This window comes from Aquarana catesbeiana, linkage group LG03 (assembly GCF_042186555.1).
Source record: "Aquarana catesbeiana isolate 2022-GZ linkage group LG03, ASM4218655v1, whole genome shotgun sequence".
In the NCBI taxonomy this organism is placed as follows: Eukaryota; Metazoa; Chordata; class Amphibia; order Anura; family Ranidae; genus Aquarana; species Aquarana catesbeiana.
The window spans coordinates 653,197,977-653,225,846 of NC_133326.1; the positions used below are offsets into that span (position 1 = coordinate 653,197,977).

General features: G+C 44.0%; 1 protein-coding gene across 1 annotated transcript in view; it reads left to right on the forward strand.

Moving 5' to 3' along the window:
* Positions 1 to 27,870, forward strand: part of EPOR (erythropoietin receptor) — a 49,569-nt gene that overhangs the window by 15,927 nt on the left and 5,772 nt on the right. Inside the window, exons 2-6 of the mRNA XM_073622689.1 lie at positions 2,072 to 2,204; positions 5,887 to 6,059; positions 6,730 to 6,902; positions 15,370 to 15,517; positions 27,757 to 27,844. Of these exons, the coding sequence (XP_073478790.1) occupies positions 2,072 to 2,204; positions 5,887 to 6,059; positions 6,730 to 6,902; positions 15,370 to 15,517; positions 27,757 to 27,844 (715 nt within the window). The remainder of the gene's footprint in view (positions 1 to 2,071; positions 2,205 to 5,886; positions 6,060 to 6,729; positions 6,903 to 15,369; positions 15,518 to 27,756; positions 27,845 to 27,870) is intronic.

Consider the following 27,870-nt stretch of genomic DNA (forward strand, 5'->3'; position numbering starts at 1 on the left):
CACGAAGAAGACAGTTATGAAGGCAAAAGGGGGTCTAAGCCGGTACTAGCAAGGTGTACCTAATAAAGTGACCGGTGAGCGTATGTTGTAATGGTATTGTTACAATGTATTTTAGATGTTTTTTTTTTTAAATAACAGTTGTTCCTGTTTTTCCTCTCATTAACCATAATTTGTTCTTTTAAACTCTTTCTTCTCTCAGGAGGAGTGTGTAGACCACCGAAGGGCATCAGTTAGTTACCGTTGGTTGCATGTATAATCTCCCAAACCCAAATTACCCTCCACCCCCTCCTTACCTGAATCACAGGGTACATCTTCAAGCAACATGTTGTGTTTTTTGGTTATAAATAAAATGAATTAAAGGCTACCTATTAGGTTGGGACCTGGAACCCAAGCCACATCCCATATCAAGAGAAAAAGCAAAAGGGAATGCCCCAGGGATATTATGGGCGAGGGTTAGAACCAGATGAAAGAGTAGAAAGCGTATATAAAAAAGGTAATACAAAATGTATTGATTTAGAAGAGGTATAATTACATATAGAAATGTTAGAATCCAGAAACCAGTGGTCATAATACAGAAATCTCAGGGCAAAATTCGGAGTCATGAAATGGGTCTCATAGTAGGAGGCCGATCAGTATACATAAATTCAGAAATCCCAACATGTTTCGGAATATTTTTGAATTGTTAAATTCCTTCTTCAGGGACTGGTTTGAGCCAAGCTGTATTATCTAATAGTACAACGGCAGAGAGAAAATGGGGGTCAACCAAATCAAGAGTATATACACATAAAATATGTAAGCATATAATCGGGAGGAAAGTATGGGGAAATGGAAATAAGACAAACATTTTTTAATTGTGGGCACAGAGATTGACCAGCCACGGGTACAGAATAAACAGTAGAGTAGATATACGAGATATCAAAAGTGTCCTACCGTTTTTTAGAGGTGATCTGTCTCCTCTGTCTCCGTGTTGGCTTTTCTCCCGGTCCCTTCTCGATCGGCTACTTGGGACCCTAGCCTCGAGCCCCACGTTGGGCGCCAAAATGTTTTGGATTAGAACAAAAGTCCGATATTATTATATCTACCCCTTATCAGATTGAGTTTGATATATGAAGTGTACACTTCTGGAAATAATCTCCCGAGACCAACTTGCAGCACAGAAGTTACTTCTGAAATCTTTATTTCCTCTTTTTACAGCTTTATACATTCTCGTCAGACAAAAACAAGGCACTTGCAAAACATATTATTGTGACATTGTCTGAGTTTTTTAGCAGCTTTAGCAAATTTAGCAATTGATCATAGCTATTATTAGGGTATCTTGATAACTTCCTTTCCGAGACATTGAATGTTGGTGTCATGTCTGTCTTGGGTGCAATTCTTGGAAGAGGCACAGTCTTTTTATAATTCTTTACAGTTCGGCTTCAAAATGGGAAGGGGATAGCAGCTATCTGAATTTTTAGAGTTAAGATTAACAAGCTAAGCAGCGACACAACATTACATTTGAAATAGGCATTTAAACATTTTTACCTGGTACCTTATGTGACACCTTAATCACATCCATTACAGATGGACTGCACAGAGCTGCGCTTGTGATCCCACCTCACTCACCCCCTTGTAGTCCAGCCACACTTTCTCCAGCCTCATGTACCTCCATATCAACCTGAGGTTGGGTATAACCAATGACTTTCTAGCACTGAAGCCTGCATGCGTAATTTGTGCATCATTAGTGCAATGCTCTGCAGGCTTCAATGCAAAAAAAAAAAAAAGTTGTCAATGCACATTGATCATAATATTACTGGTACTGCATTTACTACTTTTTGGCAAAAGGTGGATTTAAAAGCCAATGTGAACAAAAAAAAAAAAAAAGGAATTCATATACTAAATACTATCATTATAAGTCCCATACAGCTTCCAGAATACCATATTTTTGTAACAGCAGGTATTTTTTTGTATCTTTTAAATTAAAAAAAAAAAATTTACCTAAAACAGAGAAATCGGCGGCCATCAATCGCCGGGTTTTCATTGCGAGTCATTGCTTTCTATACTCAGATTTATTTTATTTTTTTACTTCCAGCGTACAGTGCCATCGACAACAAGAAAGTGATGCCTTTCTGTTTCACAAGGGGCTTACAGAATGTTTTTTGTTTCTGGGAAAGCAAATCATCTGACGCCTCCAAATTCACCTTGAATATCACACTTGACTCTGAGTGAGTATATTTGTCCCTCTCAAAGTCTGATCTGCTCTGCTACCACCCAGTAGGAGCTGTATGAACTGTGCACTATTGTCTAACTGATGTCAGTGTATTTGGCACTACTGTTTGTAGCCAGGGATTAAACTTGGATGGGAAATTGGGAACTTGCTCTCTCATGTGCCTTTCCTTCCAGGATCTCTTCACTCTTCCTGTATGCCCCCAACCCCCCGCCTAGGGCCATCCCCCCCCCCCCCCCTGAAGTGGAGATTTCGCTATACGCTATACGTAATCAATCTCACCTGCGCTAATACGCGCCCTCTCAGTCTAATGGTATAATGCAGCTTCATCCCCGGACCATTTGGCTGGCCAAAGACCAGAGCATTTTTTGCGTTTCGGCACTGCGGCACTGCGGCGCTTTGACTGACAATTGCGCGGTCGTGCGACATGGCTCCCAAACAAAATTGACGTCCTTTTTTTCCCACAAATTGAGCTTTCTTGTGGTGGTTTCTATTTTTTGCATTTTTGTTAATCTTTTTTTTTTTTTTACTAGTAACGGTGGCGATCAGTGATTTTTATCGTGACTGCGACATTATGCGGACACATCGGACAATTTTGACACATTTTTGGGACCATTGGCATTAATACAGCGATCAGTGCGATTAAAAATGCACTGATTACTGTAAAAATGTCACTGGCAGTGAAAGGGTTAAAACTACAGGGCAGTGAAGGGGTTAATGTGTGTCCTAGTTTGTGTTCTAACTGAAGGGGGATGGGGACTGTGCAGGGAAACTAACAGATCGCTGTTCATACTCTGCATGAACAGACCATCTGTCAGTTCTCTGCTCAGAGAACCGGAAACTGTGTGTTTACACACACAGATCCCGGTTCTCCATGTCCCTTGAACGATCGCAGGAGCCCGACGGTGATTGAGACCGCCGGGCACTCGCATCGGCTCGGGGAGTAAGCGGGGGGCGCTCGTGCGTGCCCCCGGTGGCGCGCACGTGCCTCCCTAGTGGCCGTCTATGTTACCGATAGCATAGCGATTCGCGCAGCCGAGCCATGTTGCCGCAGTACAGCTGCGGCGGCTGGTCGGCAAGCGGTTAAACAACCCATGTGTCCCGTATTTCCCCAGTAAACAGACATAATCACCATCTTAGCTCCATCGTTCCTTCATCTGCCCTGCTGGGCAGAAGCTCTTGGCTTTTATTCACACACACAAAGGAAGTCACAAACAGGAAGTCACATACAGGAAGTCCTGGCCCCAACAGCCAATCGCTTCCTCCACAGCATATGACCTCACAGGATATGAATGTCAACACAGGAAATCCTTTCAAACAAGATGAATTTATACAACAACCAATGAATAATGACTAGGGGAATCTTATTGGCGTGACTGGGCGGGGGCAGCGTGTACGATCTCCAGCCCCCTGTCTCTTTATCATAGGAAGCCTGAGATTATGAACGCTGCTCCCGACCACAACGATTCAAAGGCTCCCGATTTTACCGTTTGTTCGTGAATCCTTATTCTGCTTTGTTCAGAGAACAAAACATACCCGGACTATACTACTGTCTCTGTGGATGGGAGATTATCTGCAGGTATAAGCCATGGCACCCCAAATATGTTGATCAGGCATACAGGGGTGACACGAGCGCACATCCGCTAAACCGATGTCTTTGCAGAGCGAACACATCCCCCCCAGACGATCGTTCTGTGCATCGCACAGGGGCCCTTCACTGGCAGACATATCCCTACTCTGCAAACACTTCTCTACATCCCCAAGGAGCTTTCCACTACCAAACGGATCTCAACCAGTGTCAGTCTGTCCCAGTCAGCTCTTTAGAGCGGGCTGCGGGAGTACTAACACTAGGAGACACTATAACAATACATATTAAAATACATCTTCATAAAATTTCAACAACACCCCCCCTCCCAACTGAACAGAACAGAAAACAAATGATGTATATGCACCCAAATGGCTACCCCCTCCAATTTTATTTAAACATCAGAATGATATTAAACAGCACATGTACAAAAATTATGCAAAATTACCAGTCCCAGCAAATCCCCCCCCAGACTGGGGAGCTCCCCATGGGCCCCCGACAGCCTCCACACTCTATCACTCCAGCTCTTCCACCCGACAACTCCTCCCCAGCAGGGCCGACCCCAGGTATCTGAGGCCTGCCCCCTGCCAATGCAAGCTGGAGATTGGTCAAGGCTCCTCAAAACACCCCAGGCAGCCCCACCTCTCCTCTCCTCCTTTCCCCCTAGCATCTTCTAGAAAGAAGAGGGAGGCAACAGTGATGCCACCTGTGAGTCACCCAGCCCTGCCCTAGGTCACTCCCAGCCCAGAATGAAAACAAACATGCCTAGCCACAAGCTAGGCCTGCCTAAATTTTCCTACTATCCAAAATAAACCCACACTCTAGCACCTACCTAACTAGAGGGTGCTACATGTTTATGAGTGTTTAGATGTGTCCTATGGCCCAATACAAGGCGGATACACTGTGCACTAATGTCTAATGGATGTTGATGCACTGTGGCCCAACAGAAGGTGTTGAGCACTGCAGTCCATTAGAAGATGAGTACATTGCGCACCATTGCCCAAGTGAGGAGGGGGGCGAAATAGCCCAATAGAAGGTGGATGCACTCTGTTCGATGGCCCAATTAATGTCTGATCAACTATGCCCCAGGAGTGAAATACAATATGCACTATTGCCTTTTATATTAGAAGTTGGATGTGGTGTGCGCTTTAATCCAACTGAAGGTGGATGCACTATGCACTATAGCCCAATAGAAGGTGGATGTACTGTGCACTTTAGTCCAATAGAAGGTGGATGTACTGTGCATTTTAGTCCAATAGAAGCTAGATGTACTGTGTGCTTTAATTCAATAAAAGGTGTATGTACTGTGCATTGTGGTCCAATAGAAGGTTGATGCAGTGTGCACTGTGGTCCAATAGAAGGTTAGCACATTGTGCACTATGGACCAATAGAAGGTGGACACCTTGTGCACTGTGGTTCAATACAAAGTGGATATACTGTGTACTGTGGTCCAATACAAAGTGGATATACTGTGCACTGTTTACCAATACAAAGTGGATAAAGCATGCACTGTGGTCCAAAGGAAAGTGGATTTACTGTGCACTGTTGTCTAAAAGAAGGTGGATTCACTGTGCACTGTGCTGCAATAGAAAGTGGATGTACTGTGCACTGTGGTCCAATAGAAGGTGCATATACTGTGCACTGTGGTACAATAGAGGATGGGCACTCTGCACTTTGGTACAGTAGGAGCTAAGAACAATGGGGGTTATTTACAAAAGGCAAATCCACTTTGCACTACAAGTGCAAACTACAAGTGCAAAGTGCACTTGAAATTGGACTGAAAATGCACTTGGAAGTGCAGTCGCTGTAAATCGGAGGGGAAGATCTGAAATGAGGGGAAGCTCTGCTGATTTTATCACCCAATCATGTGCAAGCTAAAATGCTGTTTTTTATTTTCCTTGCATGTCCCCCTCGGATCTACAGCGACTGCACTTTCAAGTGCATTTTCAATGCAATTTCAAGTGCACTTTGCACTTGTAGTTTGCACTTGTAGTGCAAAGTGGATTTGCCTTTCGTAAATAACCCCCTTTGTGTACTATTATCTAATGAAGTTTGCTTGCACTATTACAGCTAAAATCATTGTTTAATCCCACAGGGTGACATGCAAATTATCAACAGTGAACGCCTCAGAAGAATCCTGGTGGCACTTGTGTCAGTTTCCACAGGACTATGTCAGTATTTTTGGTCTAAAACCCTACATCATATCAGTGTGGGACAACGAGAGTAATAAAACTTTATTCTGGCGAAATCTCACACAAGAGTATGTCGGTAAGATGTTTCTCAGTCATTTCCTTTCACATAGGAAAGTCAAATTCGTTTTTTTTTTTCTGGTGCCTGGACCTTAGTGCCAAAGGCTACAGCACAGGGTGAGGTGCAGACTAGGGTGAGGTGCAGACTAAAAGTGTATCGCTAGCATAAATTTTCTTTTTAGTGCTGTCACTACTGTTCTGCTTACTGTTCTCTTTGCTGGAGGCTCTGACATGAGGAAGCAAAGTCCTTCTTCTACCAACATGGCCGCCTCCACACAAAGACACAGTGCAAAACAAGGCATGGTCTGTTAGTAGTGGGGATAGATCAGATGGGGGGAGATCACAGGCAATACTAGGGACTAGTCCTTTGGGACTAAAGGGATTTTGCCCCTTAATGTGCAATATTCCTTTACAAACATTAGAATCCAGGATTTACCAAAAATTAGACCAATAGAAGACAGAAACTGTTGCAAGTCCTGCACTTTGCACTTTCCTCCTTGAAGTTTATTGAATGAGTCTGTTGTTGGCCATTTGCAAAGGTAAGAGCCGAGAGAGGTCAGATGGAAAATGTTTTCCTTTTCATCCCTCTAGGACGCTGACAAAATTCTCAGTTTTCTTCATGGATAGAATGGTTTGAGTTTAGTAAATTTTGTCAAGTTCAAAGGTCTCATTTAGCCCTCTGTTTTTAGTCTATGTGGAGCCCCCAACCAAAATCACAGTGGAAGAACAGAAAAACCCAATTGGATTGCTGATCAACTTCACAAACCCAGAGACGGACCAGACTCTCAAAGATTCTATTATGTATCAAGTTAATTATACAAGCCCCAAAGGGGATAACTCCATGACGTTTAACAAGGACAAGGTACTTCATTCATTTATCTTTAGTTTAACTTTTAGTGTGTTAACTAAATAATTCCAGGTATGCATATTTTTGCATAGTTACATTGGTCCAGGTGGACCATTGTAACATCTGTATAAACCATACCTGTGTTATCCCTCTAGAACAGGGATCTCCAAACTACGCCCTCCAGCTGTTGTGGAACTACTTGTCCCATGAGGCATTCTAAAACTCTGACATTAATAGACATGACTAGGCATGATGGGAGTTGTAGTTGCTGAACAACTGGAGGGCCATAGTTTGGAGACTCCTGCTCTAGAAGCTGGAAATCACTATAGTAGACACCGCCACTGCCAGCTTCCAGGTCCCACTACTGTCCACCAACCCTGACCCATTTCAAAGGTGCAACTACTCCACAACAGCATGCAATCCACGCAGTTGCGGTATGGTAGTGCGGCATCCAGTGTTGACACCCTACCAGATTGAAATTTACTGACACGACACCCAAAACTTACTGGCACAGCCAATGCCGTCTTTAGCGCGGGGCAAACTGGGCACTTGCCCTGGGCCCAATCTTTGTTGGGGGGGCCCGCGCTAGTCAGCTTTGCAGAGTGCACAGAGGACACGGGAGGACGTATTCCGCGCTAGCCAGCTAAGAGGGGGCGGGGCCGGGAGCTCCACTGATGCTCTGACCCCGCCCACGTGCAGCCTGTATACTCAGAAAAGAGCGTCTTTAGTGAAAGCAGTGATTGGAGTGGGAGCGTCAGTGGAGCTCCCGGCCCCGCCCCCTCTATACTGTCTGGTGAATACAGAGGTCCGGGGGCGGGGCCGGGAGCTCCAATGACACTCCCACTCCGATCACTGGCTCTCACTAAAGACGCTCTTTTCTGAGTATACAGGCTGCACGTGGGCGGGGTCAGAGCATCAGTGGAGCTCCCGGCCCCGCCCCCTCTTAGCTGGCTAGCGCGGAATACGTCCTCCCGTGTCCTCTGTGCACTCTGCAAAGCTTTCATCAGGGCCCCAATTCACGGGTGACGCGGGCCCCCCAACAAAGCATCAGTGGAACTACCGGCTGTTGTAGTGAGAGCAGAGAGTGGAAGCCCCGCCCACACACCTGAATGTATGTAGTGAGTTTGGCTGGCCAGGTATGTCCTTACAACCATAAAATGCCTGATGTTTAAACCCTGAGCTGTGTTATTCAACTGTAAAGCTGTGCATTGCTGAAAGTTCTCTGACCATCTCCTGTATAATGTTTGCAGTCTCTGATTGTCTCCTGCAGTATGTCCGCAACCTCTGATTGTCTCCTGCAGTATGTCCGCAGTCTCTGATTGTCTCCTGCAGTATGTCCGCAGTCTCTGATTGTCTCCTGCAGTATGTCCGCAGTCTCTGATTGTCTCCTGCAGTATGTCCGCAGTCTCTGATTGTCTCCTGCAGTATGTCCGCAGTCTCTGATTGTCTCCTGCAGTATGTCCGCAGTCTCTGATTGTCTCCTGCAGTATGTCCATAGTCTTTAATTGTCTCCTGCAGTATGTCCGCAGTCTCTGGTAATCTCCTGCAGTATGTCCGCAGTCTCTGGTAATCTCCTGCAGTATGTCCGTAGTCTTTAATTGTCTCCTGCAGTATGTCCTCTGTCTCTGGTAATCTCCTGCAGTATGTCCGCAGTCTCTAGTAATCTCCTGCAGTATGTCCGCAGTCTCTGATTGTCTCCTGCAGTATGTCTGCAGCCTCTGATTGTCTCCTGCAGTATGTCCGCAGTCTCTGATTGTCTCCTGCAGTATGTCCTCAGTCTCTGGTAATCTCCTGCAGTATGTCTGCAGTCTCTGATTGTCTACTGCAGTATGTCCGCAGTCTCTGAACCTCTCCTGTAGTATGTCTGCACTCTCTGACACTCTCCTGTAGTATGTGTATTAATGTGCCCCTTTACTTGCTCAATTATTTGGGATTGCTCCACTGCTCAGTGAGAGGTAATGATGTGCATTAACCTCTAGCAACCAATCAACGAACAGCAGTGATCTGCTTTAATCTCTAGCAACCAATCAGTAAGTGGTAATGATGTGCTGTAACCCCTAGTAACCAATTAGTGAGCGCTAATAATGTACATTAACCTCTAGCAACCAATCAGCAAGCAGAAATTATGTGTTGTAACCTCTAGAAACCAGCCAGTGAGCAGTAAGGATAGGCTGTAACCTCTGGCAAACAATTGCAATAGCTGAGTGATCTGCTGCAGTAAACTGATTTTGAGTCTACCTGCTATTTTTTGTATGTCTCAGAATGGAGGGGGGCCCCAAGAAAATGTTTGCCCAGGGCCCAATCAAAATTAAAGACGGCCCTGGGCACAGCCAAATTTTACTGTCATTTCCAAAAGTTACAAAATTACCAGTTGTGGGTGGAAATTTCAGTATTTAGGGTACAAACAAGTACTGTACAATATGCAATTAACAAAGTGATTTAAGGTAGATATTGAGGCAAAAAACATATTTCTTATTCATAGGTGTGCGCAGCCTATTGCATTAGGGTGTGCACCACAAAGCTCAAACACACATTCCTTTCTCTGCAGCCTCAGCTGCTTGGAACAGTGAATGAATGGGAAGTGCTCTGTGCTGAGCGGCTTACTGTTCATTCACAAACTGAAGATTCAGTTATGAATGAATAGAGTGAGAGTGTGTTGATTTAAAAAAGGAAGGTGCTGGTAAATGACATTTCTCTTTCGTTCATTGACGGACACAGCACTTCCATTCTTGACCTTAGGGTTATATCACCACCTTCAGGAGTAGGAATAGGCAGAAAAAAGAACAAGCACAGCACCACCTAGGGGGCAGTCCTTACTGGTAGTAACCCCCCAGTCTGCTACAGGCAGCTCAGTTTTTTTCTGCCTAGTCTAGGAGAAGGACCTGGCTCCCTGCTGGGACCTGTGGTTCCTTCTTGTTTTTTTATTTTGTTTTGATTATTTTTGATCTGCATCTGCAATGAACTTCTGGGCTGGGTGACAGGTGGGATATCATAGATCCTGGTAGTCTCCCCAGCTTGGCCACCGAGCGCGCGCAGACCTGAGCTCCGCGTTGGGTCGGCCGCGACAAGCCCCATCCTGGACCGGGGCGGCACCTGACGTCTGGGTCACAGTGTCACCGTGGCCGACAGTCACTCCGTTTAGGCGGAGGTGGATTTGTCTTGGGAGTGTGACCCGCAATCCCTGCTGGATGGGTAAGTAAATGCTCCTCGGCCCGGTTCGGGCATGGTTTGGAGCAGTTGGGTACTCCCTGGGGTGGTCGGTCCTGGGGAATCTCCTCCTCTTCCTCCCCCTGTTGCACTGCCTGGCAGCCATCACCCAGTCGGTGGATTGTTGCCACTAGGTGGGTGGTCTGACCTTTGCGGGTCCCCTCCGGGCAGTCTTTGTGCCCTCCAGGTGCGGGGTGTGTGGCCGTCGTCCTCCTCCGTGTGTAGCAGCCACCATTTGTTTGGGGCTGGGTGCCGTGGCCATTTTCCCATAGCCGTGGCGGCCATTTTGCCTTAGTCTATGGGCATTCCTGGCTTGGGGCTCTGTCTGCGGAAGTGCGGCTGGCGGCCAATTTCTTGTAGCCTCGTGGGTAGACTTCTGCTGGCCCTCTAACGCTGGTGGCTTATCCCATCTGCCGGCGGATGGACAGCACACAGCACCACTCCTCTGAGGTTTGGGTCATGTGTGGTGAGTCTTTCTGGGGTTCTCCCAGTTTGCGGCAGCTAGGGGGGTGTTTCCCTTCTCTCTCTTTTCCTCGTGAACGTTCTGTCCCTGGTGGTGTCCTGTCGAGCGTGGGACTTTCATGGCGTCTGAAGCAGCTGCCCCTCCCCCAGACACCCCCGTGACGGCAGCTGGACCCTCTGGGTCTGTTGTTCCCCTGGACGCTTTGTCGGCAGTCCTGGAATCCTTCATCTCCTGGGTTGAAGTGGTGTGCGGGCGTAAGGCGGGTAAAAAACGGCCCCTCCATCTTCTGAGGAGGACTCTAATCCAGAGTCGGGCTCCACCGTAGCGGGTGGCCCCTGCCCAGGGGGCTTAGATGATGCTTCCCCTGATCCTTCGGACCACGAGGAGGAATCCTCAGCGTCCATCGCTGAGCATAAAAAAGCACTGGGCGCACTCATTATGGCGGTGCGTGATACCTTGAAAATTGAGGATCCGGCGGGGGCGTCTGAAGAGGTGTCGGTTCCCTTTGGGTCTCATAACCCGGTCCACACTGCTAAGGTGTTCCCTTACCTGTCTTATTTCGTAAGGTTTATCTACAAGGATTGGGAATGCCCGCAGTGGTCCTTTTCAGTCTCAAGATGTTTTTCGCTGCGTTACCTCTTTGAGGAGAGTCTGCTGAAGAAATGGTCTTCCTCTCCTGTCGTTGATCCTCCCGTATCTAGGTTGAACAAGGCGACCATGATTCCGGTGGACAGGTCCCCTTCTTTCAAGGACCCTGCCAAAAGAAAGGCCGAGGCGGTTGCTCGGTCTATGTTTACAATGGAGGGTTCAGTCCTTCGTCCGGTGTTGGCCACGGCTCTGGTGTCTCAGATGCTTACTGAGGGGGCTAAGCTATTACACTGTGAGTTGGGTAATGAGCAAGCTTCTACAGTCTGTGTGGAACTGGCAGACCAGTTAGTGTAAGGGCTCAAGTACATTTGTGATGAGGCCTTGGACACGGCCCCGTTACTTTCTAAAATCTCCGTGTCAGCCGTGGTTCTTCGCCGGTTGCTTTGGCTTAAGTGCTGGTTGGCTGATCAAACGTCTAAGAAGGCTCTGGCGGATTTACCTTTCCAGGGTGGGCGGCTATCTGGAGCCACTCTGGACGACATTATAAAGGATATTACTGGGGGGAAGAGTACCTTTCTCCTGCAGTCCAAAAAGGGCCAGGAGGACCGTCTCAGGCAGGGCCCTTCTTTTCCGCTCAGAAGCGTTTTTTTCATCCGCCCGGTTCTGTGGGCAAGAGTTCTCAGCCCACCAAGGCTACCGCAGGTGGACCAAAGTGTCCATGGCATTGCAAGCCCAACATGTCCACAGAGAAGCCCTCTTCCGCATTCGGTGGTTTGCGGACCGATGGACTTCTCTTCTTCCTGACCATTGGGTCCGCAAACTAATTTTGTCAGGCTACAAAATAGAGTTTCTTTCCTGTCCGCCAGACAGGTTTTTTTCCCTCCAACCTTCATCTTCCCCTGGTCTCGTCGGCAGGCTTTGTTTGGGGCAGTGCAGGACTTGCTTCTTCGGGGGGGTGATAGTTCCGGTACCAGTTTCAGAAAGGTTTCGGGGTTTCTACTCCAATCTGTTCATAGTTCCAAAGAAGGAAGGGATGATGTCTCTCCATTTGGGGGTCCATCAAGGGGTTTGACACGTGGCTCCCCCGGTACGCTCGACACTGTCTCCGTGGGATCTAAACCTGGTGCTCTCGGTACTTCAGAAGCCACTGTTCGAGAACATCCCCTTACTCACGCTCTCTCAGAAGGTTGTCTTTCTAGTGGCGATTACGTCCGCTCTGCGAGTTTCTGAGCCTTGTCGTGTAAGTCTCCCTATTAGGTTCTTCACAAGGATAAGACGGTGCTGTGTCCGCATCCCTCATTTCTCCCAAAGGTGGTATCTGCCTTTCATTTAAACGAGGACATTGTCCTTCCTTTCTTGTGTCCTCGACTGTCTCACCCCAAGGAGGTCGCCCTGCACTGTTTGGATGTGGTTTGGGCTGTTCGTGTGTACCTGACGGTTACAGCTCCCTTTCGGAAGTCAGATTCGCTTTTTGTAATTGTGGATGGCCCGAGGAAGGGCCTGGCGGCCTCTTTGGCCACTATTTGTCGTTGGATCAGACAGACTATTGTCCAGGCTTATGCCATTAGGGAGAAGGTGCCCCCTTTCCCCTCATGGCACACTCTACCAGGGCGATTAGTGCTTCCTGGGCCTTCCGACATCAAACATCTGTTGTGTAAGGCAGCTACCTGGTCGTCCGTGCACACTTTCACCAAGTTTTACAGGGTGGATGTTTTGGCATCTTCGGATGTGTGTTTCAGCTGCAAAGTTTTGCAGGCGGCCATCTGAGGTTTTTGGCTCCCCTTACGGGGGCTTCTTTTTGGGTGGAGGTTATTTTTCCTTTTTTCTGTGTTCCCACCCCTCGTTTTGGCACTGCTTTGGGACGCCCCTAAGGTCAAGAATGGAAGTGCTGTGTCCGTCAATGAACAAAAGAGAAAACTGGATTTTTTTCTACTCATTGTAAAATCCCTTTCTCTGAGTTCATTGATGGACACAGCACCCACCCCTCCTGTTTGTGTTTGTACTGCTTTCTAACGAACTGAGCTGCCTGTGGGGAGTTACTACCAGTAAGGACCACCCCCTAGGCGGTGCTGTGCTTGTTCTTTTTTCTGCCTAGTCCTACTCCTGAAGGTGGTGATATAAACCTAAGGTCAAGAATCGAAGTGCTGTGTCTGTTAATGAACTCAGAGAAAGGGATTTTACGGTGAGTAGCCCCTTCCCCTACTCTTCATCCTGAAACATCCCCCGCAGCAGCTTGGGGGAGAGGAGGGAAGCCAGCAGCACTGCAGGGTGGGAGCAACATGGCTGAAGCCTGGGCAGTAGGGGAAATCGGCACTGCACGTAGTGATTAGGGTGTGCCCAGGCACAACTGGCACACCCCCTGTGCACGCATATGTTCTTATTTTATTTTCAATATAGTAAGAAAGTAGCTCAGGGACAGGACTCAGGAGGGTAAGAAATTTGAATGGGCGGCACACACACATGAAATTGACTCTCACAGTGACACTGACAGCATGTGTGCAGCAGCACAGATGATGATGATGAAACCTCACCGACATGATATGTTCCCTCCTGAGTCAGTGACAATCTCTCTCCACGCCAGGTAGTCCCTTCAGTCCACTCCAGTCCAAACAGCACTGAGAGTCCTGGCTTGCCTTGATCCATCCCGCAGACCTGCACACGAGGCTCCGGCCGCTCCGCTCGGCTCCCCTGCACCATGACATCACACAACACGCTGAGGCACCTCCTCCACCAGACCCGCCCCTGCTGGCGCTGCCTGGACACACTGTAGCAGGCACTCGGGTGGTCTCGGCCGGCTCTGGATCGGAACTGCGCAGTGTCACAGCCATATTTTTAACTGGCAACCTTTTCCTGTACTGGGAGGAGAAAGGTGACAGTTTATTACTGGCTGTCAGTAAAAATACTGACCTGACGGTTGGCAACACAGGCGGCATGTAGTGTTCCTCTGTTCCTCTATCACAGTGGTTCTCAATCTCAGTCCTCAAGGACTCCCAACGGCCATGTTTTGGGAACTTCCCTTAGATAAAATTGCTCTTATCAATACCATGTCATTGATATTGATTTAACCACATGCCGACCAGGGCACGACGATGTACGTCGGCACAATGGCACGGCTGGGCAAATCGGCGTACAGGTACATCCCCTTAAAATCTACTGTGTGCTCCGTGCCCGTGCCTGCGGATCCTGCGGACTCGATGTCCGCCGGGGGCCCGCGATTGTGTCATGGAGTGGCAGAACGGGGAGATGCCTATGTAAACAAGGCCTTTCCCTGTTCTGCCTAGCAACATGACAGAGATCTACTGCTCCGTCATAAGGAGCAGTGATCTCTGTCATGTTGTAGGTAGCCCAGCCCCCCCACAGTTAGAATCACTCCCTAGGACACACTTAACCCCTTAATTGCCCCCTAGTGTTTAACTCCTTCCCTGCCAGTGTCATTTACACAGTAATCAGTGATGTTTTATAGCACTGATCGCTGTATAATCGACAATGGTCCCTAAAGTGTCTGATGTGTCCGCCATAATGTTGCAGTCACGATAAAAATCGCTGATCGCCGACCATTACTAATAAAAAAAAAAATTATAATAAAAATGCCATAAATCTATCCCCTATTTTGTAGACGCTATAATTTTTGCACAAACAATCAATATACGCTTATTGCGATTTTTTTTACCAAAAATATATAGAAGAATACATATCGGCCTAAACTGAGAAAGAAATCAGGTTTTTTTATATATTTTTTGGAGATATATATTATAGCAAAAAGTAAAAAATATTGCTTTTTTTTCAAAATTGTCGCTCTTTTTTTGTTTATAGAGCAAAAAATAAAAACCGCAGAGGTGATCAAATGCCACCAAAAGAAAGCTCTATTTGTGGGAAAAAAAGGACGTCAATTTTGTTTAAGTGCAACTTTGCACGACCGCGCAATTGTCAGTTAAAGCGACGCAGTGCCGTATTGCAAAAAGTGCTCTGGTCAGGAAGGGGGTAAATCCTTCCGGGGCTGAAGTGGTTAAAGCAGCTGTGCAAAGTCAAGGAAAACCTGAAAACATGGCCTGTTGGGGTTACTTGAGGATTGAGGTTGAGAACCACTGCTCTATCACATATGGAAACTGTACATTATTTTATTAAAACAATTTACTAAAACATGTTGCACACAAGTACCATATCTAACAGTATAGATCTGTGTATTAGTATAATTTTATAGACAGTATCATTTCTTCATTTTAGGTGAATTCAGAGAATGGTTTTGTGACGCTTTTTCTTGATGACATTAAAAGGGAAGCTGAGTATACAATTCGTGTGAGAGCGAAAGCAGACGATCCATTCGATGGATATTGGAGCGCTTGTGCTGTTACTACTTATCAGACATCCAATGGTGAGTTTGTGCAAATACATGGGCCATATTACCTCTAATCCCCTTCTATGTGTTCCAAGGCTGGGTTCACATTTGTGCGATGTAGGAATGCATGCAAAATCGTGTGCATTCCCACAGTGCACAAAAAGCATGCATGCACGTGGTGTGCCATTCAATTCTAATAGCACCCCAACGTACCTTACTAATGTGCATGTGAAATCACGCATTGTAACAAAGAACCATGAATTTCACTGTGTCGCTATTTTAAAAACATGTGCTTGCAAGGTGCAATTTTCATACATAAGCAAGATGCACCAAAATGCATGTGCATCATCGCACCTGCATAAGTGTGAATGGAGCCTAAATCCACATCAATGTAAAAGCATCATGTTGCTTGCAAAGCAACTCCTACTTTTCAAGGTCCGGTTCTGTGTCTGACTTTCTAAAAACTTTCTAAAAAAAAAGAAAGCTATATGTAAGGCTCGATTCACATCTATGCATGTTGCTTTTGAGCGTTTCTGCAGTGCTTTTTGTGGTGCTTGGCGCTTTTTTGGACACGCGTTTTCATAGTGATTTTGCCGCAATTTGCGTTTTGTGCTTTCTATATATTTTTTTACACTGTATATGACTTGTTGCTAAGGAGGGGGCTGGGAAGTCAGCCGCCACATCCTTAACAAACGATGAGTCATCAGCTGTCAGCGAGCTTCCCCGCTGACAGCAGAATTTAAAAAAAAAGAATTGCCGGCTAAAAAAAATTGTGAAAAAAAATGCGTAGGGTCCCCCCCGGTTCATACCAGGCCTTGGGTCTAGTATGGATTCAGAGGGGACCCCCCATGCCAAAATTCCAAAAAAAAAATGGCGTGGGGTCCCCCCAAAATCCATACCAGACCCTTATCCGAGCATGCAGCCCCTCAGGTCAGGAAAGGGTGGGACGAGCGAGCGGCCCCCACCTCCTGAACCATACAAGACCGCATGCCTTCAACATGAGGGGGGAATGCTTTGGGGCAGGGGGGGCTCTGCGCCCCCCACCCTAAAGCACCTTGCCCCCATGTTGATGGGGACAAGGGCCTCTTTCCGACAACCCAGCAGGTGGTTGTCGGGGTCTACGGATGGGGGGATTATCGGAATCTATAACAAGGGGGCCCACAGATCCCGGCCTCCCCCCTATGTGAATAAGTATGGGGTATATTGTACCCCTACCTATTCACCAAAAAAAGGTAGTGTAGTGTGAAAAAATTGTCAAAAACTGCCTACTGTATTTTTTCACACTACACTATTTTTTTTGGGTGAATGGGTAAGGGTACAATGTACCCCATACTCATTCACATAGGGGGGGCAGGATCTTCCTGATTCCGATAAGCCCCCCGCCCACAGACACCAAAAACCACCGGGCAAAGGTTGTCGGGTAGAGGCCCTTGTCCCCATCAAGAAGGTGCTTTGGGTGGAGGCGCAGAGCCCTCCTGCTCCAAAGCACCCACCCCCCCATGTTGAGGGCATGTGGCCTTGTATGGGTCGGGGGGGTGCTCGGATAAGGGTCTGGTATGGATTTTGAGGGGACCCCACACCTTTTTTTTTTTTTTTTGGCGTGGGGGGTCCCCTCCGAATCCATACTAGACCCTAGACCCGTTATTTTTCACAATTTTTTCTTTTTCTGGCAATTCTTTTTTACATTCAGCTGTCAGCGGGGAAGCACACATAAGGACCACATTTAACCCTTTGATTCCCCCTGTTGTTAACCCCTTCCCTGCCACTGTCATTTATACAGTGTTAGTGCATTTTTTTAGCACTGATCCCTGTATTGGTGTCACTGGTCCCCAAAAAAGCCATCTTAGGTGTGATGGCTCCATTAGTTTTCTTTTTTAGGCTTTTTCTTTTATTTTCACCTGGTGATCCAGCCAGCAAATCTGTTGTTTTTCAACAGAACAAGCTTTCTTGCAGTTAGAGGGTTGGAAGAAACCATTTACCACTGACGGGGGTGCTTACAATGATTAGATTTTATTTATTTATGTAAAACCTTTATCCCAAAAGAGAAAGATTGTTTGCTGTAACTACTTATAAAGTATTAGCTGGATCTGCTAGTACAATCTGCTGGTACATCCAGCACTTCCTTCTCCCCAGAATAACAATGCTGTTGTCCAAGTGTGCCCCCTGTGCTCCTTCATCCAGAGTGGGGGGGGGGGGGGGGGCTCTAATACAGGAGGTGTGTTAATAACCAGGGAAAAACAGAGGGAAAAAAAGCCTAACAAAAAGAAAACGAATGCAGCCACCACATCTAATGATTGGAAAACTTCAAAATCTTACATTTTTGGTTTTGGGTTTAATACTGCTTTAATTCTTAGTAGTACATATAACTTCTACATTTTAATATGACAATATAGTGATGATTAACAGTATGGGTTATATAACATACAGCACAATAATGTAATAGACAACATAGTATACAGAAAGTGGCAGACTAGCATATGTTAATGTACAGCACAATGTATGGAGTGGAGTAGTCCAGAATATAACACTTACAGCACAGTGGGGGGAGGTTTACTAAAACCGGGGCACACAGAATCTGGTGCAACTGTGCATAGTAACTAGATATGTTTAGGTCTGAATAGATTCGGACAAATTTTTGGTTATTCGGATGTGTCCAAATCTCCGACTGAAATAGTAACAAATGTTAACAAATTTAGTTGAAATTCTTTAAATTTTGTTTTCTAATGAATTCCAAAATTTCAGAGTGATTAGAATTCGGATTGGTTATAAAATTATCGACCAATTCGAATTCTGTGTGAAGAAGAGCTGGGAAGCCGGCCGCCGCGTCCTTAACTGATGACTCATTAGCTGCCAGCGGGCTTTCCCACTGACAGCTGTAATGTAAACAAAACAATGCCGGCAGTACAAAAATGTTAATAAAAAAACTTTAAGTGAAACAATAAAAATAAAAAATTCCTTAACCATTTCAGCCCCGGAAGATTTGGCTGCTTAATGACCAGGCCATTTTTTTGTGATATGGCACTGCGTTGCTTTAACTGACAATTGCGCGGTCGTGTGACGTTGTACCCAAACAAAATCGACGTCCTTTTTTTTTCCCACAAATAGAGCTGGTGGTATTTGATCACCTCTGCGGTCTCTATTTTGTGCGCTATAAGCAAAAGAAGAGCGACAATTTTGAAAAAAACACAATATTTTTTACTTTTTGCTATAATAATTGTTTAAAAAAACAAAACATTTTTTCCTCAGTTTAGGCCGATATGTATTCTTCTACATATTTTTGTTAAAAAAATCGCAATAAGTGTATATTGATTGCTTTGCGCAAAAGTTATAGCGTCTACAAAATAGGGGATAGATTTATAATGATTTTTACTAGTAATGGCGGTGATCTGCAATTTTTATCGGGACTGCATTATTGTGGCGGACAAATTGGACACTTTTGACACATTTTTGAGACCATTGACAATTATACAGCGATCAGTGCTATAAAAATGCACTGATTACTGTATAAATGTCACTGCCAGGGAAGGGGTTAACACCAGGGGGCGATCAAGGGGTTAACTGTGTTCCCTAGGTGTGTTCTAACTGTAGGGGGGAGGGGACTGACTAGGGGAGGAAAGAGATCGGTGTTCATACTTAGTATGAACACAGGATCTGTCTCCTCTCCCCTGAGAGAACTGGGATTTGTGTGTTTGCACACACAGATCCCGGTTCTCGCTCTGTCATGAGCGATCGCTGGTGCCCAGAGGTCATCGCGCCCGTCGGGCACTCGCATCAGCTCCGGGCACACGCAGCGTCTTAAAGGGCCGACGTACAGTTACGGCAGTTCGCACAGGGGAGCCAACCGGTCGCAGTATAACTGCAGCGGCCGGTTGGGAACCGGTTTAAATATAGTGCCCGGGGGGTCCCCTTATGCTGGCCATACACTAGATGAAAAATCGTCTGCTTAAGTTCAGTGTAAACGACAAATCGTGCAGTTTCGAAATTTGAAACGATAAACCATTCGAATGCCATACTATGTCACGATTTAACGTTCGAGAAATCGCTTTGGGGAAATGACTCACTATTTGACCTTTCACACCCGTACATTTCCGGTGGGGGTGGTCGATAGCTTGTGGTAGCAGGAAATATTCCATCGTGGTCGTTTGCACAGAGAATATTCATTTATTCACTATGGAATGTGTAGACGTAGCATAAAAAAACTTTGCTATTGCAATGCTGGGAGTGCTGGCCATACAATAAATGGAGAAAGAGCGAAATAAAAGGAGAAGAATATGGAGCAAGGATTGGCTGAGGAATTGAAGGAAAATAATCCTGATGACTTTAAGAACTATCTACGTATGGCAGATGACTGCTTTCAACATCTATTAGGATTGGTGTCACCACTAATAACCAAGCAAGACACAGTTTTGAGATGCTCCATAACTCTAGACCAGAGACTCATCGCAACCTTACGTAGCCACTGGTAGGAATTTGAAGGACCTAAAGTTCAGCACAGGGATCTCTGCACAGTCATTGGGATGCATAATTCCTGAAACCTGTGAAGCCATCATAAATGTGTTGAAAAATGAATATTTGAAGGTAATTTTTTTATTATTATTATTTGTTTATTGGAAATAAAACTAGACGGAACAAATGTGGTTTAGGCCCCACCACAGCCTGACAACAGTATATTGATAGATACCGGTAGTTAAATTTTGAACCACGTAATGCAATAGTTCAACTGGGCACATAAATTCAAAAAGATGTCAATTAAAACCAGAACAGTTTGTCATGTCATCATGGACAGACTAATCTCAATAACGAATATTTTAAACATGACATAGTGAAAATGTGTGCTAAAAAAAAAGTGGCATATTTTATTTTAATGTAAAAATAAATCTCAATACCCAAAGATATATTACAAAGATGTGTAATGATATTCTGGCATTCAGCTGCTTTGCGGACATTCTTGTTGTGTTAATGGAGCATGCCACTGATTTTGGTGCTGAGGTTGTACTGGAAGATTGCCATATGAGGTGTTGCACTGCCAAATGTGTATTCTTGGTTAATTCACCTCTCAGTCCCTTATTAAGTAGCTGAATTAATATTGGCTCAAGAAGTTGTTTCTGGTCATCTGACATCCTGCAAATTTTTTTAGCGTTTAGGTCACCCAAATCACTGCATTCATCTCTCTTCTGATAAAAAGCAGCAGATGCTTATAAAAATAAATTGTTTGTTGATGTCTTGGTATGACCTCTTTTTCCTATTACTTGTTGTTACTGATGCAGGAAGGATGCTTGGTGAAGTTGTATTTACCATATCCTGTGTAATATCCTATGCAATAAAGCAAAGTAGATGATTAAAACTAGAAGATTAAAAATAGATCCTGTATTTAACAATATTTCTTTTACTTCCTCAGTTCCCATCGTCATCCAGTGAATGGAAAATAATAGCCAAGCAATTCCAGGATCACTGGAATTTCCCAAACTGTGGAGGAGCCCTAGATGGCAAACATGTAAGGATCCTGCCCCCTTTAAATTTGGGATCTCATTACTACAACTACAAGGAATTCTTCAGTATAATTCTAATGGCTCTAGTCAATGCCAAATATGAATTCCTATATGTGGATATTGGCAAAAATGGAAGAAAAAGGTTTGAGCTTCATATTTGTGGCAGATGATGCATTTGCTCTGGGGGAGCATATTTTGAAACCCCTAAAGAACCTCTCAAGGGAGCAAGCAATCTTCAATTACAGACTATCTAGGGCAAGGCGTGTGGTTGGGAACGCTTGTGGAATCATGTCTAATCGATTTAGAATTTTTCACACGGCAATCAACCTTAGCATTCACAAGATTGATACGATTGTACATTGTTGTTGTGTATTACATAACTATTTGCACCGTACTAGTGCCTCCTACAAACCACAGTCTAATCTTGACAGGGAAGGTACTGTTGCAGGAAATGTCATAATTAGGGAGTGGAGAAATGACATGGAGGGACTCATGAATATAGCTCGTGCACAACCACAGCGTCCTACTCAACTTGCACGCTAAATTCGTCTAGACTACATGGACTACTTTTCGGGACGTGGAGCTGTTGAATGGCAGAACGATATGTAATCGTTTTATGTAAATGTGTAATGCTGTCGTTAAAAAAATGCTGAGGATATATAATGTTTATGTAGTTGCATAAGAAATTAAGCCTGTATGTTCATAATACTGGATTTTTATGTGATATTACCATTAATTATACAAATATAATTTCTTTTTGACATTCTTCAACCCGATAAATCTGGCGTATTATCATTTGTACGATCGTTATGATGTAGCCACGTGATCTTGCATGGTTTCAGCGATAACTCTTCTTCTTCTTCTGACGCCATCTTCACCAGCACACATGGCGGAGGTTGCAGAGGCTTCTACAGCTGCAACGAGGCATCAGCGCCCAATAAAAGAAAAGGCCACAGCTATGTCTTTTGAAGAGATGGTCACCATAGTAAAGATATTGGAAAGAAAGGAGTATGATGGCAGATTGGCAAATTATCCAAAGCCAAATACCTATGCAGCAAACATGACGTACAATGTTCCAAGGAAATGGAGAAATCCCTCAAGAGGTGGGACTATAGCGGGACTGGTAGATTGAAGTCAAAGAGGTGGTAAGAATTGTAAAAATATCAAATTTTATTACAAACTGTACATATACAAAACATCAAGTGAAAATGGTGTATGACAACCATACTTGAATATTGGAAAGAGTGGATACAGATGGCTAACACGTTTCGGGACTCCTTCTTCAGATGTGTCTTTAATATACAGTATATACAACTTTCCACATTTTTGAGTGATAAATCATATCGTGAAGCTTAAGAACATGCATCAATGGGCCATGTGTTGTTATTTCCTGACACTCAGCCCCATGTGAACACTCGGAACAGGCCCGCAGAGATTCCCCCAGGATGCGGTCTGAAGAGGGATGGGGACTGTGTGATGATAGAAGATGGCAATAACCCCAAATGGGAACTTGGATCAATGGGACCACTGTATAGTGCAGAAAATCACTGCACCGACATAGTCCAGACTGAAGATAGTTCTGAGTCAGTTGTTTGGTAATGAAGCCAGGTGGTCAGTATTTTAAAGCTCAAAAAGCGAGTCCACACCTGTATGAGCTTCAGAGAGATAGACACACATCCAGCTGATCAAAGAACTCCGTGTGCAGACAGCTGTTACCTGGATGCTTAAGGGGGAGGGAGAGCCGACATCCAACCCGATGTGACCATAGGTCCATTTGGAACAGGCCTGCAGCGATTCCCCCAGGATATGATCTGAAAAAACGGGGACTGTGTGATGTTGGAAGATGTGTATATTCCCAAATGGGAACTTGGATCAGTGGGACCACTGTATAGTACAAAAAACCCCGGCACCAACATGGTCCAAACTGAGGATAGTCCTGAGTTAGTTGTTTGGTAATGAAGCCAGGTGGTCAATATTTCCAAGCTCAAAAAGCGATTCCACACCTGTATGAGCTTCAGAGAAATAGACACACGTCCAGCCGATCAGAGAACCCATTTATTAGGGATGATGGCACTCATCCATTGCAGCCATATTCCACATTTACAACGTTCCAAGGAACAGCTCAGGTGGTCAGACCTAAAGCTGAGAGAGCATGAAGAACTTCACAGAATCCACAAAATCATTAAAAAAGGTAATTAACATCTATTTAATTATGGTGCAATGGTTTCTGAGTCAGAATATCTTTAATTAGAGGTCTTGCTTTATAAATGCTATGTTGCATTGAGATTTGCTTGTGTATGCTCATTTTTTCAGATCACACTTGATGGGTAATGTCTGAACATATTTGCCTAGCTATACATGTCCTACCTCCTTTTGCATAACAGAACTTTTTTGCATTTTTTTACTTTGTATTATTGTGATTATTGCTGTGAATTTATTATTATTATTTTTTTTTTCACTCAGAGAGACAAAGGAAATCTGCTTTGACTTCTGTTCCTGAGACTGAAAAATTTGATGATGTCATTCCACTGCAAGATGACAACAGAGATGCCCTAGCTTTACCAACAACTGAATGTGATTCGGAGCTACAAGATCCTATAGCATTGTCCAGGGAGATTACTAGCAGCACAGGTATGTCTGCAAAAACACATAGTACATGCAACTTTGATTTTTTGCAGTTTTATTTACAGTCCTTTTTTTTTTTTTTTTAACAGTCAATCCACCCTCTGAAGAGAACACTATCGATAGGTCCACCGCACAGATGTTATCTTCTGCCATTTTAAAATGCACAGCTGACTTGGAAAAAATTAAGGATCATGTGTGCTCTGTAATTCAAACTTTAATGGATGTTGTTGATACCCTTGCTAAAGTTTAAATTTGTTAATGATCCTTTTTTGGTGTTATTGAAGAGTGTTATATGTTTTATGATCCATGGCTTTTTTTTTTTTATAGGTATACTTTATTGAAGTTTTGCACTTGCCATTTGTCATGTTTGTATGACATCTGATCTTTGCACATGTAGATATGTGGCTCCAGGACTCAGATCTCAGTAGTTCATGTGCCGCCTTTCAAAATATCTGCGGCACATGAACCACTGGTGCTCCTTTTTCATGCCCATTTAAAAGAAGGCATACTATCTGTGTTTTTTGTTATTTTATATAGGTACACTTTATTGAAGTTTTGCACTTGCCATTTGTCACTTTTGTATGACATCTGTATTTTTGCACATGTAGATATGTGGCTCCAGGGCTCAGATCTCAGTGGTGCACGTGCCACCTTTCGAAATATCTGCGGCACATGAACCACTGGTTCTCCTTTTTCGTCACAATAACAAAAAGGCAGGCATACTATCTGCATTTTTTGTTTTAAAGAAAGCTATTGTTATGGAAATCATTGCTAAGATTTTTGGGAACAAACATTACAGTAAAAATCATTGCAAGGTCTGTTTTGAACAAAAAAATCTGTGATAACTTTAACAAAGATATAGGTATGTTGGTATATTGTAATAGTACTTTTCCAAAAAAATATCATTATGTAAACTCATTTTGAAATTTAAAAGTTTCTGCTATGTTGCTGGACTCTCCTTTGCAATAAAGTTTTATTAAAGTTTTATTATTGCAGCCACTGATGTTCTTTTTTTTTGGTTTGGTTATCTTTCTCATGCTGTATTTGCTCATGACTTTGCTCATGTTTTGAGGATAGTCCTTGATTTTGGGAATGAATGTTCGTGCAAAGGAACTGAACTTCAGGGTACTTCTTTACATCATGCGCATTACACACACACACAACGATTTATTGTCGCCCAAGAATCACATTAATTTGACGATTTGTCGTTCATACAGCAAAAAATATCCAAACTTGTCCTTCTTTTTTTGGCTAAAAAAAACACACTACTGATTAATGTTTTGTGCCCATTAACTGGCCGATAAACGAACGAACTGTCCAAATAACCAATTTTCGGCCGATTTTTCATCTAGTGTATGACCAGCATTATGCCCCGTACACACGGTCGGACATTGATCGGACATTCCGACAACAAAATCCTAGGATTTTTTCCGACGGATGTTGGCTCTTTATTTATTCTGAGCATGCGTGGCACTTTGTGCGTCGGATTTGTGTACACACGATCGGAAATTCCGACAATTTTGTTGTCGGATTTTGTTGTCGGAAAATTTTATAGCCTGCTCTCAAACTTTGTGTGTCAAATTCCGATGGAAAATGTGTGATGGAGCCTACACACGGTCGGAATTTCCGACAACAAGGTCCTATCACACATTTTCCGTTGGAAAATTCGACCGTGTGTACGGGGCATTAGTCTGCAAAGTGGAGCATCTGTGCCATGTGTAGAACCTGCTGCAGCAAAAATGACATTTCTTAAGAAATGTTTGCCCCAAAGCACCCCCCCCATGTTGAGGGTATTGGGCCTGTCATGGTTTGGGGGGTATGTAAAAGGGGATATTGCGAGTCACAATGGTATATTGCCTTAAATGTGGAAATCACCTAGCTGCCCCCGCAGATCACGTTTCATATGCTGTGCAGTGCAATGTATACAAAAGATACGCTGCGCTAAGGTGAAAATATCAATCTGGGGATTATTAATGCATATAAGGTATACTGAAAATACTGCATCATCAAGCCACAGCAAGGCACAAAATGTATATGAAAAGCTAAGTGTTTTTAAAGTGCAACATGTAAATTATGTACTAGATGTTTAACATCAGAATGAAAATAGCGATTACTCAACTGGTGCCTATATATATAATAGATGAAAAAATCATTTATATTGCATAAAAATATCGTGTAAAGAAATATATCACAGTGATAAGTGCAAAATACAAAAAAGTGCCAAATGCCACACAATGAGTGTAAATATCAAATCCAAGATGCAGTACGTGATTATTGAAGTCCAATTTATGAAAAAATGTATATAAAGTCCATAAAAAACAGTTCATAAAAGATCAACATGCGTGCATTAATCTTGGTGCTTAGTGCTCAGAATTCCATGCTTAAGTGCCATCCACTAATCCCCCTGATGAAGACACGTGACCCTGTGTCGAACACGCGTAGGGGAGGGGCCAGGACGGAGCCATTCACTTCACTGAGATGCGACACACAGCTTATCCCTCCTGACAGGCAAACTTTGAGGCAAACTTTGGAGACTGCTATTAGATTGGTGCACTCACGCACCTTGCAAATGTGAGTACCCTAATGTGGGGAGTTTTTATACTAATAAATATTATATAAACGATATCACACTATCCAGTTTTTCTTTTCCTTTATTTCTAACTGTGGAGTTGCTGCTGAAAACTGTGTATCTGGATACCATCACTGAGCCGTGGGATGGCTCCTAAGCGTGTTTAGACTCAGTCTCACAGCTGAGTCGCATGCTCTGAGGTGAGCGGCTGTCCCGGGGGGTCACTGGATGGCACTTAAGCATGGAATTCTGAGCACTAAGCACCAAGATTAATGCACGCACGTTGATCTTTTATGACTATAACTGTTTTTTATGGACTTTATATACATTTTTTCATATATTGGACTTCAATAATCACGTACTGCATCTTGGATTTGATATTTACACTCATTGTGTGGCATTTGGCACTTTTTTGTATTTTACACTTATCACTGTGATATATTTCTTTACACGGTATTTTTATGCAATATAAACAATTTTTTCATCTATTATATATATAGGCACCAGTTTAGTAATCACTATTTTCATTCTGATGTTAAACATCTAGTACATTATTTACATGTTGCACTTTAAAAAACACTTGGCTTTTCATATACATTTTGTGCCTTGCTGTATCAGCATGTGCCCATGTCATCGGCACATGCGCACTGAACCAACGGCTCGTTCGCGCTGTTGCTTCAGCTGACGCGCCGTTACCGGCGGCTCCCGCATGCGGGCTATTCTTCACACAGAATTCGAATCAGTCGATCATTTTTCAACTGATCCAAATTCGAATCGTTACGAAATTTTGAAATTCGTTAGAAAATTAAGAAGGGAAAATGAAATTTTATGAAAATGAAATTAAACAAATTCCAAAACGAATCAATGAAACAAAATTAGTAACATAACGAATCTATCCGAAATGAAATTAGTAACATAACGAATCTATCGTAAACGAAGCAAAACAAATTTTTCCGTTCTGCACATGTCTAATAGTAACCAATCAGCTTCTAACTTCAGCTTGTTCAATTAACCTTTGACAATAAAACCTGGAAGCTGATTGGTTTCTCTGCAGAGCTGCACTAAATTTGGTGTGGTCCTGTTTTAATAAATCTCTCCCAGTGTGTGGAGTGGGGTAGTCTGGATTATGCCATGTACAGCAGCATGTTCTTTCATCACAGTGTATGGAGTGGAGCTTACAGCATATAGTGTATGAAGTAACAGAGTCCAGACTCTCCAGTCCAGTGTATGGAGAGGCGAAGTCCAGAGTATGTCAATTATAAGCATAGGTTACAGATTGGGTCATTGGGGTTAAGTCAGAGCTCTTTGAATCAACATTTCCATATTGAGCCACAGAACAATTAGGAAGAGGCTTAATGTTACATCCCATGTAAGACCAACTCCATCGAAACAGGGACATAGATAGCAATAAAAACTTGACCAAGCTCATAACCCTCTCCCAATCTAGTCAAGACTTCAAATAATATTTGCTGCAGTTGGGCTTTAGTTTAGCTTTTGATATGTAATCCCAGAACAGGTACGTAGTATTAAACACAAAAAAAAAATACTAACCAAATGACTAATTATTCATTTTGGATTTTTTTTTCCCCAAGGGTTTGATGAGATTCACATCCTGTTGTTTGTTTTGGCCGGCATTGTGGTACTAACTGCCATCTTTTTGCTGGCTGCTTATCAAAGAAGGTAAATGAAACCATTGAAGAAGTTGT